Genomic DNA, 17,684 nt, shown 5'->3' with positions numbered 1-17,684 from the left:
TTTTTTTAAACCCTCTTTGTTCAGTTGTTCAGTTAAATCAGCAGGTTAGTAACAAGATTTAAAGAAATTTTAAAAAATGAAAATGAACTGGTCAATCAAATAAAAGTGAGGATATTCCCCTTTTGAGCGGCAGACACTGGAACCATTAGTTCATACAAAAATGGTATTTCAGTGTGTGCAAAGTCAAGGCTCTAATGTCAATAGTGAGACAAAATACACATGGTTGGAGAGTGTATTATGTGGGGATACAGAATGGGGAGACCATGGATGTGCTCTGGTGGTATGTTGCAGTGACACTACGGTTGCTTCATACCTCAGTGTTTCTTTAAGCAGAAGTAGGGGAACTTTGGACATTTATGATATTTCCTAATGTATTGTATTTAATTTTCACATTATATTGCTTCAATTGTGTACTTCCTTTTTGTTAAGCTTTGTAGTTTTAGTCCAGTAGAGTTGAGTGATAGCTGTAGATACTTTTCAAAAGATGATCTCATAAATGGAGTATAGGAAGCAGGTAGACCCACAGAGCTGCCTGAGCCACCTACAACATTAAAATACTTACTAATGCATCAACAATTTAACAGTCTGAGCACAACTACTACTACTTGTACTTCCACACACTATTTAATAAGCGAAGGATGTGCTTAATGTGGAATGGTTGTAATACTTTTTGAACTACTGTTTACAAGTCAAACTCTGGCAAAATTGATTAAGTCACTAGCTGGATCACATTTCCATAACCTAAAACAAAATTTGACACAACATTTTAGTAAGACAAGTAACACTGTGTTTGACTTTGAAATATTAGGAAATGTACATCTGTGCGCCTTTGTGCACAGCTTGAGAATTCTTGTGTACTTTGTGCTTTGGCCTCAGGTTGACTTTGGCGGTTTCTCTGTCGGAACCCAGCGTCTGTTTACTGTTGCCTCACGTTACCACTTAGTAATTAATGTTGCAGAGACATTTCTGCTCTTGCTCAACATTTATTAGAACGTAGGCGCTGTCACTGCCAGGATTGAATATGACTCATGTAAGTAGGTGACACATGCAGCAGCAGTGCAGAAAATAATGTAGTCTCCTGATTTGCTGATATCAGCACGACTGACTTGTAGAAACGGTACGGAATCTTATACATAAGCTAACATCAGATAAAGTATTTATGCAATGCTCATTTATTAGAGTTTCACCAGGTCGAGGCACTCTTTAATCTTTCTGCTTCACTCTCAGCCCCGTTTTCCTTCATGTCTCACTGCTGAACCACAGTAATCTCTTGTCGTTCTATATTCGTCAAGTTTATAATCTAGTTAATGATGATAATCATGCACACACGCAGCAATACAATTTTGGTCAAATAAATCGAGTCAGCGACACAGCTCTGTTCAGATAATAAAGCGATCATAAGCTGTATAATTGATTTAATGTGCTATAAGTATATTTATAGGCTGCAAGAAAAGAGTTTGTGACATTTTTTTTATAGACTTGAAAGTCAGATGACACTGGGTCAAAACAGCCCTTGTAGTGTGTGAGTCTAGGAAATAACCCTTAGTAAGTGTGTGTACACTTGCAAAATAAAACAGGATCACATAACACATACTGACACATGCTCACTATCTTACTGTAAAACGTTCTCGTGGGGGGAAGAGCCACCATGCTCCTCTGAATTCCTATGAGAAGGAAAAGCAAACAAATTAAAAAAACAAAACAAAACATATCAGCTGCAACGCTCACCAGAGAAACCAGTGGTAAAAACAGAAAACCAAAAAAAAAGGGAAAGGGAAAGGGGAAAAAAAACATCAGTTACTGACAATAATCTTCTGGTAATAACATCTTTGATTTTTGTTTGTGAGGTTTATTTGACGTTTGACATAATGAAGAGTGACAGCCATATTTCCATTGTGGGCAATAAAGTTAAAAGTGGGATGAGGGTGTGAATCTTCCGTAAAAATGTTTTCAAAAACACATGTGAAGGTATGTGACAAATAACAGAGCTGAAATATTAAGTGAAATCACAAGAGGTCCACATAAATACAAAAAACATTTCAAATATGTATTTTCTAGTGTACAAATAGCAAATGAGACTCTATAGTTTAGTGTGATTCTGTTTAGATTATTTGGCCCTGTTGTTTATCTGTACTCACTTCCTTCCACTAATTAATACCTCTATTGATTAGTGGAAGGCCTTAAAGACTCTTTCAGTATTCTGGTAGAATATTGGAGTCCTTGTGTAATCATAACAGAAACTGAAGGAACTAAGGGGAAATGTAGCTGTATGTATTCTGGTAAACAACAATGTGCAATAACATATTCTCTCCTCTTTGTGGGTAAAAACACTCAGAAACTATAGCACAGTATGTGATCAGGGACAGGTGATTTCTGACACTTCCTGACACCCAACCATTAGTCATGGGAATGTATATACTGTAAACGTATGGTTATGTGCCTCGGTACATGTTTAGGTGTTTACTACAGAAAAGCCCAGTTCTACTTTTTAATGGGGGGGGGGGGGGTGAAAAAGGTCAGGTCTAAACAAACAACCACCCTTTCCCACTTCACGAAATCTGGGTGCCTCTGATCCTGAAAAATATTACGGAGCTGCAATGATTTATCACTCTCTGCAGAACGGGAATGAACATGTAAAGACTGAGAATAAACATAAAAAAAAAAAAAAAAAGAACATTTAAAACAAATAGTGAGCATACATGAGAGCTGCGTAAATAAGCCACTTTGATTTCAAATACCTATAAACATATAAACACATCACCCAGCAAGCTAAAAATACACCGCTGTTTCTTCTTGTTCTTTTTCTTTTTTCTTTCTTTCTTTTCTTTCTTTCTTTTCTTTTTTTTTTTTTTTTTTTTGTTGTTGTTTTACTGCCCGCCCATCTCTGAGCTCACTGTGAAACCTGAGCCGGAGGGCGGGTCATCCGGGAACTTGGCGAGTGGAAACTCCTCCCAGGTTTCGGAGGCTTCTATAAAGGCCCAGGCAGCGGGTCAGAAAGTTAACTTGACTTAAGTCTGGACACAGGTAGCGAGCAGCCAACCGTGGATCAGAGCTGACAATTCTTCTTCTGGCCAAAGAGGTACAGCATGTCCGAAATGCTTGACGACATCTTCACGAAGGTGAGTCGAAGTTTAGGAGGTTTTTTTTTTTTCTTTTGTTTTGGAAAGAAAAAGGCTTCATGAGGTTGAAGTGGCTTAGCTCTGTAACTCTTTTCCCAAAATGTTTTTTTTTTTTTTTTTTTTTTGTTGACTCATTTTATTCCTCTGTGAATCGCACATTTTACAGAGAATCTCCTTTTAAACTCCGTGTAGCCACAAGAGGCTTCCTTTAGTTTAAAGAGCTAATGAATTCTTTTCTTGAATTCCTATCTTCCACTGTCAGAATATTCATGAGAAATAGAAAAGTCTGCAATTACCTACATTTCATTTGTATGTTATGATTGCATGTAAACGGAAGATAAAGGTTTTATAACATCTAGTACAGATTTTTATCATCTTAATGACTGTTTTACATCTTTGGATGCAAGGATTCTCTGAAAATTTCCCCTTTTTTAAGTTAAAGGAAAAATTTAATTTAAAATTTTAAAGACGTTAAATATGAACCTATTATCTAAATAAGTTATCTATTGCTAAAAGGAAAATGATGAATATTCCACAAATCTAGTTCAAAATAAGGAGTATGGATGTCTGTATAGTAACTCCTTCTTCAATCATCTTTCACAGAACTTTCTGAACCTGGCCCTGGATGATGCCTTACTCCCGACACAGCCTCAAATCAAAGTCCCAGGGCAGAGTCGGCTGAACCGGTCAGCCTCCTTCTTCTCCCCCCTCCCCTCCCGAATCCTCAAGCCACAGCTTGAGCACCGAGCATGTTAACAGTGACGACAATGGCAGCCCTTTCTGGTCATCCAATATCTGGAGCCAGGCGCCCGTCTCCAAACTGAAACAGCTCCCCTTCAGGCCCGACCGCTCCATGAGCCTGACCGAGTCCAGCAGCAGCCTGCTCTCCTCCTTCGCACAGCTGAAGAACCTGGAGGCTTTTCCTTCTGTCCCTGCTACCACTGTGGCTCCCCCGCCAGGCTTCCCTCCCTCATCTACCTTCGCGGCCCAGGTCCCACCGGTGCTGTCCTCTAACCGTTATAAGACTGAGCTGTGCCGTGGTTTCCAGGAGACCGGAAGCTGCAAGTATGGCACTAAGTGCCAGTTTGCCCACGGCGAGGCAGAGCTGAGAGGACTGTATCGCCACCCCAAGTACAAGACAGAGCCCTGCAGAACCTTCTACAACTTTGGCTACTGCCCCTACGGTTCACGCTGCCACTTCATCCATGAGGAGAAAATCAGCGGAGGTCCTTTACCATCTGCCAAGTTCCCTAATCAGCGGCAGCCAACTCCCACAGCTCCCAGCGGCCAGAATCCACGCCACCAGCTCCGCCAGAGTGTCAGCTTTGCTGGGTTCCTGGGCTCTTCACGCAGCTCATCTCCTCCATCATTCCCATCATCCCTCAATGATCCTAACCTGGGGTTCAGCCGTGCTCCCTCAGTTTCTCCACCCCCCGCTGATCTCCTCTCCCCAGTGTTTGCTGACTCCCTGCAGCGGGAGGCAGCAGCATTCCAGTTTGGCAACCATCAGACCCGTGCCAGCACTGGAGACATCCACAACATTCCTCTCATCCTGGAGCCAAAGGCTTCCCGCTGTGTGTGTGGCCATGGAAATAACTTTAACAGCAACAACAGCAGAGTCTTCACCAGCATGGAGGAGGATGGGCACCACCAGGACAGCAGCATGCTGTTTCCTGGTACCGGAGGCCACGAAGCATTCATGAAGCCTGCTGGACTCCAGCGTTTCTCGTCTGAGGACTCGCTGGAGGACAGCTACAGCAGCTCCAGCGGAGGTTCCAGTGGAACCGAGTCTCCAACGTTCGATGGATCGGCAACCAAGAGGCTCACTGTGTTTGAACGTCTGTCCCTGTCTGACTAAGTGGATCCAAAGGGAAAGAACAGAAGAGAACTGACACTTAGTTAACTGTGTCTGTCTGTCTGGACTTACTTCAGAACCAGAACTTATCAGGACAAGTCCGCTTTAGATGACACAGTAACACTTAAAAGTTCTTAATTTATCTTTGTAAAAATGGAACTTGTCTTGGAAAAACTACACATGCTGAGATTAGTACTCAAATGTTATCAGACTCTATTTTTATACTTAATAATGTGTAGCCTATTAGACCTTTGTATGTGGTCTTCCATAAGAGCTAACTCCTCTGCAGGTCTTGACAGTACCAGCAAGTAGTCTGGTTTGTAGTTACCTTCAATTGTTAGTGATAATCATTAATTCCAGTGCCTTAAAGATTCATAGGCTATTCACTCTCAGTGCTACGAACAGTATGTTTGATTCATAAGCCTTAATCAGTGAGACCTGACATGTGTCATTGATCCCATTTTATCTGTGATATGCACTTTACAGCTAATTCAAGAGGGAGAAACTGTCAAATCTCCCAGTAGCATTCAGCCAAAGCTTCATACTTCACTCTGCTCTGTGTGTGTGTGTGTGTGTGTGTGTGTGTGTGTGTGTGTGTGTGTGTGTGTGTGTGTGTGTGTGTGTGTATGTATGTATGTGTGTCTGTATATATGCACGTGTGGGTGTATGTGTGTAACCTTGTCATTGGAGATCTGGGGTGCAAGCACAAATAAGTTTCAGAATGCTGAAAGATCAAAGTGTGCTAATAGAAAAATGTACGTCAGTGAGTTTAGACCTTAATATCTGTATCCTGACACATGTTATCAGATTTGATTCTGCAAAACATTCTGCATGCTAATTTGTAAGTTACACCCCATCTTTTATTGTCCCATGTTTGTTTGACAACCTGGTTCAGGGACTTTAACACCACAGTATTCCTTTTGGTTATTGGTTGCCTAGTGTTGTTTAACTTAAACTAATATATTTATTATGATATTTATTTGTGTTAAACGAAAAAAAGGTGTATTTTGTACTTTATTTATGGAGAAATATTTCAAGGTCTGTGAAATACCAATGTGAGAAAAAGCAGTAAAAAAGAGAATCTTATATTTTTAATTGCCTGAAAGGGACAAAATAGATTTCTGAATAAAGAAATGAATGTATGCTTTTCTTTTTGCCTCATTTGTTATTCTGTGAGGACTGGATGCTTGCTCATCTTGCCTTCGAGGAATGCCTTCTGAGCAAAACATATAGGCCACTCACATAACCTAAAGATTACACATTCATTTTAACTTGCATCTTCACATGTACAATTTAGAATCTTACTCCTCCATTGTACCTTTCCGACATTTGGGGTAAATTTAAGGGTAACAGCAAGAGTATCGTTACAGGTATACTTTGCCTTGCATGGGGCATGTTATTAATACTAACACACAGTAAAATTGGATTGATGCAGTCAACAGTATGCTGTAAACAGTAACTGGGTTTAAGAAAAGTAATCATTTTCAGCCTCTCAAGTAATCTGTCTACGTTTCTGAGCCTAAATCAAACAGCATTCTTTAATTGGTGGAAGAAGATCATTACTAGGTTACTTTAACTCACAATGATTTCACCTGAAGGTTGTGAATTGGTTTAAGACTATTTCGGACATCATACGTCAGCTTCATACTGATATGCATAAGGCCAGGACTTAGGAAAGTTTCTGCACTTTACATATAAGAGTCCACATGTATTTATATAACTATTCTATGGTATTACAAGTAGCAGAAAGCGAGGCGTAACCTACTGCATGTGGAGTGCCTGTCCTTCTCAGTTTCTCTCTCCTACTGTGTTTTGTGTCATACAGTGCCTTTGTTGTGTATACAGCACAGTATTTAGATCACCTCACGTACGCACACCATCACCCAGCTCTTCATTCCCAGGTAAAAGCTGCAATGTTATGAGAGCTGTTTTCAATGATACTCCAAGTCCGTGTGACAAAATGCCTTTAGGATCTGTAACAAATACATCAGTGTTTACCTGTGTCAAACTCAGCTGGCTGTACATGGGTCAAGAGCAGGTTACAAAGTCCTATGATTGAGACATCCAAAACCTTATGGAAATTCCAGACAATTCTTCTTTGGGCTAAATGTCATAAGAAAGCCACTTAATAAAAACCCAGAAATCTGACATCAGGAGGATCGAATTCTGCTTTTTCCCGCCAGAATCTTCCTGCCAGAAACTATGGTCAAACTTATTTGACCATACTTGCTGATGCCAGCATCTCCCCGGTTAAGTAGCCTATATCATGCAGTTTCCGGTCTGTGAAAAAACATGAGGTTTTTTTTTTTTTTAAAACAAAAAATGACTTCACAGGTGGGTCCTGGCTGAAAATAGCCTACCTGACTACAGACCTGGGATGACTTGACTTTAATCCTTGACAGACACTCCCCATTTAACTCATTAGGCGTAGCTTGAGTAAAACAATGGAGAGGAATAGGGGAAATTTCCCAAATCTAAATCTATACAACTATTGTATCTGCAAAGAGTCTGTAATCAGCTGTAATCAGTGCCAAAAGGGCTTCCTAGGAAAAATGTCTCATCTGACATATTTTTGTGTAACCAGTTAACAGTTAACCCATATGGAGTTTTTGGACCATAACATGTAGGTAAATAAAGTTATGGGGTTACACATAATGTGCTCTCAACACTGGAAATTTACATCTGCCGTCACTTCCAGGTTTCATCCAATTTGATTGATCACCTCTGATTCCTGAGGTCAGTTAGTCTACCATGGTTCAGGGCCAAAAGGATAGAACCTCTTTAGGACATGGGATTGTGTAAGGCACATTTACAAGTTAAGCAAAATATCATGAAAATACCCTGTTGCAATTTCCTCTTTATATTCCCAGAGAGATCTTGTGTTGAGCAACCAGCCAACACCCCTCATACTGTCAAAGCACTGGATTCTGTGTAGCAAGGCTGCAATCTGTAACAAGAAAAGTTACAGTAAAGGCTCACAGTAACCGAGAAAGCGGACTGAAACGGAAGGAACTTTTGAAAAATTAGGCGATGATGTTGTATCAGTGTGAAATAGTTTGAGACGTTTTATATGTGTTGCACTTACAACATTGTACAACAATGGCTAATGTTTGCTGTGCATGATCACAATTTTGCCGCTCAGTTTCTTGACTGAAGTTTCAGCAGATGATACTTTGCAACAGACATTTCAGAGTAACTTTTGCCAGATATGGATTGACAAGCCAAATTTGCACAATTTGTGTTTGTTTGTTGAGATAAATGTGGCTCCGGAAGTCTCTGTTTGTGGAAGGTCTTTTGAATCAGATAACCAAGGACCATGTGGAGGCTGATTTTTTAAAAATTTAAGACCTAAGAAATGGGCATGGGGAGTTTTTATTTACAGTGCTACTCTGTGGCTAGTAACTTGTACTCTCTCTTATTTATTTTTTTCCATTATAAGCATATTGTGGAGATCTGGTTTTATACCTCAGCTGTTTGGTTCAGTTCAAATAAACTCTAGTATTTTTGCCCGCTGGGTCTGGTCCATTTAGGCTGGTTTCAGCAGTGTCATTGGTCTCGATCCACTTCAACACAGACTCTGGTGTGGTTTGTTTGTGGTGAGAACACATGGTGGCCCAACCACAGGATTGTGCGTCTGTGGATATGTGACACTTGTATGAATTGAAAAGCTAAAATAAGCAAATTTGCACAATTTGTATGCTGTCCTATCCGCTACATACCGCAATTACCCAGGATCTTTTGGTAACCGTGGTAACATGTAAGCATGTCGAGTTGTGAGTGTGGGGATTTTCCCAATAAGCAGGGATTAAACAAAGGTGTGTTGTGCCATAGCGTCATACTTTTGGCAGATTTTTCAATAAGAAGTGAGTAAGACTTTACCTAAGTAGTATGCTCAAACCGTCTGCATGAGAGTAATGTAACAAAAATAACATACGCAGACACACACATACAATAGCATACATACAGTATTGTACATGTCAACTATGATTGAAAGTGGAAAATTAAAGACCGGGTAACAGTCACAAAATTTGTACAAAGAATGAGTAACATGTTGGTCCATGTGAATTCATGTTTTCACTACTAGTTTGTTTATAATAAGACAGCGTTAACACAAAATATATCAGTACGTAAATGGAACAATGCATGCAATGTTTTGCTGTAGTGCAAACCAAGGAGCCGAACTATACCCTTAAGGGTGCTTTCAACCATTTTAATGTCCACTGCGTATTATTTATCTATTCTTCTACACCAGTGTAAACACCTGTGCACCTAAAATCGATATACAGACATACAGGTGTCCTGTGATCAGAAATTGTTTTTTAAGGCAGCCTTTTGGCTTAGTTTCTTTATTGCACCTGGTACATGGAAGTTGGCTACTACTATACATTGTGTCTTCAAACCTTGTTCCCCTTTGGACCAGTGTTGCTATGGCGATGGACAATGACCACAAAGTGTAAACAGCACAGACAAAAAGAACGGATCAGTGTGTGTTTGTGTGTTCACAAATATTAACTTCCCAGCTTGTTCTATCGGAGCAGACTGGTTAAAGTTCACCAAACTGCACCGCTCTTACACAACAAAATACTGTAGAGCTAAAGCAGCATGGCAACCAGGCTGAATGTATTGTCTTTTGTCGACCAAACTTTATGTGAAACTATGTGCTCAAAGAATCAGCTAGACATTATGGAAAAGTAATTTTTTGTAGAGTACTGACAACATGGAATCAAGCTCAACTTTATTAGAAAAAAAATATTATTAATTAAGCCTTTGAGCTAGCTCACATCAAACAGGCCAATGTTGGCATCACAGTTTAATTTTCTGGGGAGCACTTTAAGTATTCACCTAAACTTTTCTTAACTTCTGTTCATTTTTGTTTCATATCAGCTTATAACCCCATGAACTAACGACTGCAACAGGTCATTCTTAACACAACACTAACATTACCAGCACTTTCTGTGAAACTGTTAATGATTAACCACAAAGCTGCTGCTGTCAAAACTGTCTTTACCCAAGTCACCTGATCCTGAGCACTTTATGCACACACACCTTAGAGATAACGTTCAAACCTGAGTGGAGATCTATTAAACCAATTACATATTATGTAGTGTAAAGGTCAAAAGGAGATAGAGAGATATTCTCTGCAGTTTCAGAAGGACAAAACGGGCATTCATGCGAGTCATAATTGAAAACAGACTTGAATAGGGAAGTGAATGGCAGAACAACTCAGGGAAAAGTGTAAGAAATAAATATTTAAAAGGGGACTCTACTGGGAAAAACTTTTAATTTTTGGTGGAGAGAGTGAATTTGGCCTTAACACCAGGTAAAAGGAGGAGTTTCTGTTAGTAATCTGTCAACTTTGCTGCTGGATAGATTTTTCCAGAAACAAGACATTTCTACCTGCAAAATGTACTTATGTGTGTGCGCTTGTGTGTGTTTGCATGCTTCCTTGTGTATATCTAAGCACTTTCAGCTTCCAGCCTTGATTTTCCTACATCTCCTAAAAACCTCTCCCTCCTTCCCTCCCTCGCTTTTCTGTCATAACCTGCAGATTAAGCATTATGGTTGAGTAATCTTTCAACCCTAAACCTTCGTCAACCATTCAGAGAATGACGGAGTACATTATGTAACTGTTCCTTTACTAACTAGGTCATTGGAAAGCGCTACATTTTATTCCCTTGGAAAAGGTAAAAGCCTGAAGGGTTATTGTAATGTTAATAAGAAATAGGTCATTTGAGCTTTGTCCCAACACTATCCGCAAAACCTCCTCTTCATTTGGGAGTTTCCAGTAATTTGAAGTGGCCTTGAAAAAGAGTGGTAAACTAACTTGACAGCACCATTGAAACAGATAAAGCTGACGATCAGAAACCAGCAGAAATATGGCCGGACTGAAAGAATCTATATTTTCTCCCTCTACGTGTGTTTTTTAAAGCAGTTCAGTTCACGCTGACTTTAATGTTGCATTACTGCCCTCTACTGTTCAAGATGTTATGGGTTTCCCATGATACTTAGCGCGGTGCTAGTGATGAACTTTTCTTGAGCTCACCACTATGATTCAGATTCACGTGCAATCAGAGGGTGGAGGGCTAAGAAATGGGACACAGAATTGGTATGTGTAGTTGTGGTTAACAGTTACATCTGGATAACTGAGGAAAGTAAGCATTTGGTAAGAAAGGAAGAAATTTCTTCCTTTGACTGACTGATACTGGCTCTCATCAACGATTCTCGTTGAGCTTGGCTAACCTTTATTTTTTCATTATTTTTTTTAAATCTAAAGTTGCACTTGCCCTCAGTTTGAATACCAGACACTGCTTGAAATTCAGAGTTTCTGTGTAAATGAACTACTAATTATTCATTTTTTTTTTCCCCAGATATATTTGGGTAATATTTTGTGTGAATATATAATAAAAATTTACTTTAAAATATTTGGAAGCTATTGATAGAATCTGTCAATCTCATTATGTTTTATCAGTGCAGACCACCAAATCAGTGACTAATACTTAGTATGACTCAAGCATGACTATACTGAGTATCAGTTAACTGAATATACGAGATGACTAAGCGTTTTATCTATTTCCATGTACTTCATATGCACAGCTATAGACTGAAATGGGCAAGTTACAACGTTTTTATGTTTTAATGAATTACAAAGGCCAGGCCTCATAAGTGACAAAGCAGAATGTAGTATAGTTCGTGTGATGCTATGATTTTTTACATCCAAGCACCAAAACAAACATCCTTCTTTCCTGCTAACCTACATAGTTGCCTACTTATTTAGCTGGAAGTGACAGTGTAGAGATCCAGAGAAATTAAGGAGAAATAGCAGCGTCAGTAAGTCAGACGTAGAAGGGAAGGAAGGAGGAAATGTTTGAGTATTGACATCACAGTGGAAGTGCTGTCCTTTTATAGCCATGTTCTCTCTCTCTGCAACATTCCTCAGCTACAGAGCTCAATCCACCTCCTCCTCCTGCCCTCATTTCGTCCAACTTCACTGCTGTGACGCCAACGCAGGGAACAGGGGGAGGAGACAGAGGAGGAGAAGGAGGAGGAGGGAGGGGGATAGAAGTTGGTAAACTCTACACGAGAGGAGGCAGAAAAACTCCCTAAAGTCCCCCTGCTCCTAGCCCTCCTGACCGCTTCTCTTTTCCTTTCACGCCACTCTTCCTCTCTCAACTTTTACTTTCACTGGTTGGACTGATTCGGCACTGCAGGTAGACCTGGAGGAATTCATGACAAAGTGCTCTATTTCCGATTCACAGGAGCACTATTCATTAAGTTTCAAAATGTCTTGAAAACCCCTGCTACTCTCAGAAAGGCCTCAAAGGGGAGCTTCTCACATTTTAATGCTAAAATATTATTTAGATTTTAACTCAAAAACGTTAAAGAATCCCCATCCTTCGAATCAGTGTCATATATGGAGAGTTTTGCTTGTCTTACACAAAATCTGAAAAATGTACATTATTACCGATGTGACTGCCAAGGTGAAAACCATATGATGTACCCACCCGCAAGAACAGCTCAAACATATGCTATAATTTAATTGCTGTGACTTTCCTATTTTACAGAAAAGGAAGTGAATCTAGATGAGTTTGTAAAAACTAATCTGAAAAGCAGAAACAGCCCCCCCTTGTTTCATAACTTTGATGGCACCGATCTGTAAAAGTTATACATTTTAAAGGTGTATCAATATACTGTATTCACACAAATCAATTCAATTGTCAGTGATACAAATGTTTCTATAGATGCTATAACATTCTCCAAGGCAGATGTTTTGGAAGCAGAAAGGAATCATGCCATCCCACCAAACCATCTTATTCTTCTAAACCAATAATAATATTGAGAAAATTAGTATAACAACAAGCCAAACTGAATATATTCTATTGACATTATCAAGAACACGAGCAGCATGTTTCATTTCATTTTTACATGACTTTCTGTTGTGTAAACAAAAGATGTATTTCATTTCACATTTCATTTTACTTTCTGAACACACTTTGCCTGAACTGAAGAGAGGATAAGGACAAATAGCCTACGTGGTTGTTCAGCTTGTAGGGCTTGTTCGTATAGTAGATCATATTTGGATATTAGTTTTGTCTCTTATTGCCAGAATTGTTAGACTTTTTTAGAACTGCGTCCCCTTTGTTATCAGTTACATCAGGGTGTTGGGCAGAAGAAAAAAGTCCCTTCAGACAGTTTCACATCTGTTTGTGTTATTAAAGCACATCTTTCACAACAGACTGGCCCATACATGTTCATTGCACGCTTCCTGTTCATGTTCACACTCAGTACATGCTTCTCCTTTTAGCCCTCGCACTTCCTGTTTTTATGTCCTTTTCTTAATGTGGTATGGAAATAAATTAGCAGTGTTTCAGTGTGTTTATTAACAACAGATGTGTGACCTGCACATGAGAATGATAGCAGCTCCTCTGATCAGCAGAGGAGAGGTTTTAAACTGTGTAGTACATAAATCACATCTGTTTATATCATGTATATGTCATTAAAAGGCCTGCATTACAATTAGTATGATTGACTATGGTTAGTGTTGTGTTTTTTTTTTCACCCGGACGCAATAATTTCATGGTTAGGCACTCCAAGGGAAGAGTGTAAACTAATCCTAATATTATACTAATACTAATACCGATTATAAATGGTAAAGTAGTGTCTTTTGTCAGTTTGAAACCAATTTTGGTAAGAGTTACACTCTCGTTTTGTAGGAACCAAGCCCATTAAGACATCACCAAGTGTGGAGTCATCAAAATCCATGTTTTGACTCCTTTTTTGGTCTTAATAGCTTATGAGGCAACAATTCAAAGTTCGGTTAAGATTAATTGTCCTTTTTCGGTTTACTTAGACTCAAAGTAGAGCATCAGGGATGCTGTGACTCAGAATTCAGTTTTAGGCTGCTATAATCAGTACTTTTATATTAACAGTTAATCAAAGGACTATCTGTAATGTGAAAGGGGTTGGATAATGGTGACATACTCACAGAGATTTACTACCGACTCTGCAGCTTGCTTCAGCTCTACAGAGCATTTTAGCCTGTCAATGCTTTGGTTTTATGGTCTGCAACTTTACTGTCTCCTCAAAGGAAAACATATAGACCATACTGGGCGTACTATGTTATAAATTAAGCTCATCTCACAATTAACACTTCCTGGCTGCACAGAGACACGAAAAGGCATCTGTGAGTTTGACAGATACTGACTAAAATTGAAAAAATAGTACAGTTCCTCAAAAAGCACAACCCTCCTGTCTATTTCTGACCAATATAATAAGTAAATATAACTAGATAAATTTCTTTGTTTGTTTGTTTTATTAATCAGATCATTATTTAAGAATTTACACAAACGTTAGTGATTTAAAACAAAAAATTATATACAGTGTCATGAGAAAACACAAAAAAATATTTCCTGCCTATTGTTAGTCATCCTTATTCTCCTTTTCCATTTAAATATTCACAATAATAGTCTCTTCTCTAAGTTGCCATCACTTCAGCAGACAATATACTCATTTTCCACTGTGTGACAATATTTTCTTTGACACACCTTTCAGGATACAGTGATCTTTGTCCTGATCCTCAGAACCATAAAAGGCGTGATGCTGAGGGAGCAGTATTATAGCTCAGCTACTTCTTGTCAGTGGACATGTTATTTTAGGTCCAGTGTTTTAGTTTTAAGCTAAAATCAGCAGTGGGCTTGTGGCTGCCGAGCCAATTCATGACACAGCACACACATCTTAGCCTGGAGGACAATAGGCCTCTCTGTGCGGAAGCGCTCACACACATACGCACATATACACACTGCTATGTTTAAACAGGTGGGCAGAAAATGAAGTGGTTAGTGAGGTGTGTGTGTGTGTGTGTGTGTGTGTGTGTGTGTGTGTGTGTGTGTGTGTGTGTGTGTGTGTGTGTGTGTGTGTGTGTGTCTGTCTGTGTGTGTGTGTGTTTGGTTATTGAAAGGAAAGGAATGGATATGGCATATGTGTGTTTAGCCTTGGCTGCCCTCCCAAGAATACATACCACAGTGACACTAGCAGTGCCGAGACCAGCAGAATTCCTTCTTATGAAAATAAGCATCATGGAAACATAGAGGAGAGGAGAGGAGAGGAGAGGTGAGGAGAGGAGAGGAGAGGAGAGGAGAGGAGAGGAGATAAAGACAGGGGAAGAACAAAATTGTATGCAAATACAATGCACTGAGGATTGAACCATATCTCACGGTCTTCATCAGCAAATAGAAGCTTCTTAGGTGTCCACTTTTTCAAACCACCCCCTACACCCTCTCCCTACCCTCTTCCACTCCATCCACACGTTCCCGTGGAGTGTCCACCACATTAAGTGCCATCCCAAAACCAGTTAGCAGGGAGTGGAAGTGGGTTATAAAACCTTCCAACGGCAACTCCACATCGATGCTGACTTACTGACCACATGCAGCACTTGTGCTGTGTTTCTCATGGAACCCGTACATTTGCTTGTAAACTGCTCAAACTAAGATAGACACTTAATCATAAAGAGGTTAACAATTTAAGGTTACATCTATTTGGGATCAAGTACACCCTTCTCTGGTCTAGAAAACGGCAGATGCTCATTTGAATGTAAACCAAGGAGCTTATAAACATTACAGTTAAAAACAAGATTCTTTTTGCAAAAAAAAGAAATGCCGTCAAGGAAGCTTGGGAGAAGGCTGGAGAGGCACACAAGTTGCGAGAAGTTATGACAGTTGCTGTTTCCAGGAAGTACAACTTCTGAATCAACTTCTGAAATAAAGATGTTTTGGCCGCTGAAGGACACTTTTCTTTAAATCAGTTAAAACAGTAATTAGTTCATTTGTCCATTCGTCTGTCTTTCACATTATCATTTAGTTTCTGTTCGACAAAAAATGGAATGTATTTCATCAGAGTACTCGTTTAGTCATGAAAAATAGGTCCTCAACAAACATTTTTCAACATAGCTTTCATAGCTGACAAAATTAACACTGTCATACGACCCAAGTGTTAACAGGTCAGTCACATGGTAACAAAGTGTGAAATGCGATCACCAATTTGCTGACAAAGACCATGATATGTAGCTGAAGGCTCAGAAAAAGCTGGCTGGTACATCTTGAGTTGAACTTTATAAATATTTAGTCGTATACTGATCCATAAATCAGAATAGACTTCTGTGTTCCTCTCTAGTATATTAACCCTATTATGATTATAGGGTGTTATGGGGTGTATGATATTAGAAAGGGTTACCTATCACACACATACACAGTTTTGTTTTAGGAGTTTTGTATTAGATTACACTATATTATGCAATTGTTCAAGACTTGGTGTATATGTAATACTTAATGTATATCCCACTGGGATTTCTCAAGCAGTAAGCAGCATTCTATCATTGTCAGAAAGCACTTTAATCAAGAAATTACCATTACACACACAAAAAAAACATGCAGGTACGGCAGTCAACCACATGTGTTTCTGAACTGATACAGCTCATACTGGGAAGTTACGAACAGTAAGGTACATCTGCTGTGTGCATGCATACATAGAGACGACATGAGCTTTCGGGAAGTCACTTGTTGTGTGAGGTAGTTTAGAGGTACTGACGGCTGTAAAAAGAGGAAGCATGGGATCTCATGACGCTTGGCAGACTTGTGGTGGTTGATTGCCAGAGGTGTGAGTTCTCTCCTCTGCAATTTGTACCCAGGAGAATGTAGCCTTGTCTCTGGGTGTGCCTTTACCAAAGCTTCACACACACGCACACACACACACACACACACACGCACGCACGCACGCACGCACACACACACACACACACACACACATGTACTATTCACCATGACATAATGTTTACATGAATCTGGGTAGAATGGCCCTCAGGAGACAGAACCACATCACCTGGAGACGCTGCAAGGTCTAATTAGCAGCCTTTACTGATCTAGATGGTTTTGAATGAGCACCTACAATAATGTTATGTTCATGAGGCTGTAATGTAACAGTTAACATGTACATCTGGCCATTTCCACAGGGGGACATCTCATTAAAATATTTGCTGTAAAAGCAAAGAATTCTGGTTCTGACATTGAGATATGGTAATATAATTAACATAATTTCATACAAGATAAAAGAAAACAAACATTTAATGTCACGATTATAGAGTCTACTCCAAAATGTGTTCAAAAGTCTGTATCACAACCAAATGGGAGAGAAAATTAGGCCTGGAGATAACTATGGACGGCTAGTGGTGGTGTGGTAAAAATGGCTGAGTACACAATTTTTATATTTTTTGGGACAATCCTAAATTAAAAGCAACTAAAAATATTTGGAATCATGGTTGATTATTCCTTTGTCACATTATACATAAAATCGTAGATAAACTTATAGTGGTATATAGTGAATATTTTGTCAAAATACTTAGGGAAGCTACCGTACAGAAATGACTGCAGGCAAACTCCCCAACCAAAGAAGACTGGTTTGCAATTCCCAGTGGCATAAACTATATGGAGTGTCTGATCTGTAAGACCACAGTGCAAGCAATATATGAATACTGGAAAGAAATGACAGTGAGTGTGTATCCCTCTAGGCTGTCACGCATTACGTGTGTCTTTGACATATTTAAGTTTTTAAAAAGCAACATCATTTCAAGAATAATAATATTAGTGATCATAAAAGAAATCTTTACTTCATGCCTCTAGGTCCAACTCTGGACATCATATTCTATACCATACAGCAACCAG

General features: G+C 39.4%; 1 protein-coding gene across 1 annotated transcript; it reads left to right on the top strand.

Moving 5' to 3' along the window:
• The first annotated feature begins 2,989 nt into the window (after positions 1-2,989).
• zgc:162730 (uncharacterized protein LOC564559 homolog) lies at positions 2,990-6,124 on the top strand. The gene is given in 3 exon segments (XM_040131648.1): positions 2,990-3,119; positions 3,723-3,826; positions 3,828-6,124. Coding segments are annotated over 3 exon segments (1,287 nt in total). The 5' UTR covers positions 2,990-3,086; the 3' UTR covers positions 4,978-6,124.
• Positions 6,125-17,684: the final 11,560 nt, after the last annotated feature.

This window comes from Xiphias gladius, chromosome 7 (assembly GCF_016859285.1).
Source record: "Xiphias gladius isolate SHS-SW01 ecotype Sanya breed wild chromosome 7, ASM1685928v1, whole genome shotgun sequence".
Classification (NCBI taxonomy): domain Eukaryota; kingdom Metazoa; phylum Chordata; class Actinopteri; order Istiophoriformes; family Xiphiidae; genus Xiphias; species Xiphias gladius.
This window is presented reverse-complemented; position numbering and strand designations above follow the sequence as displayed.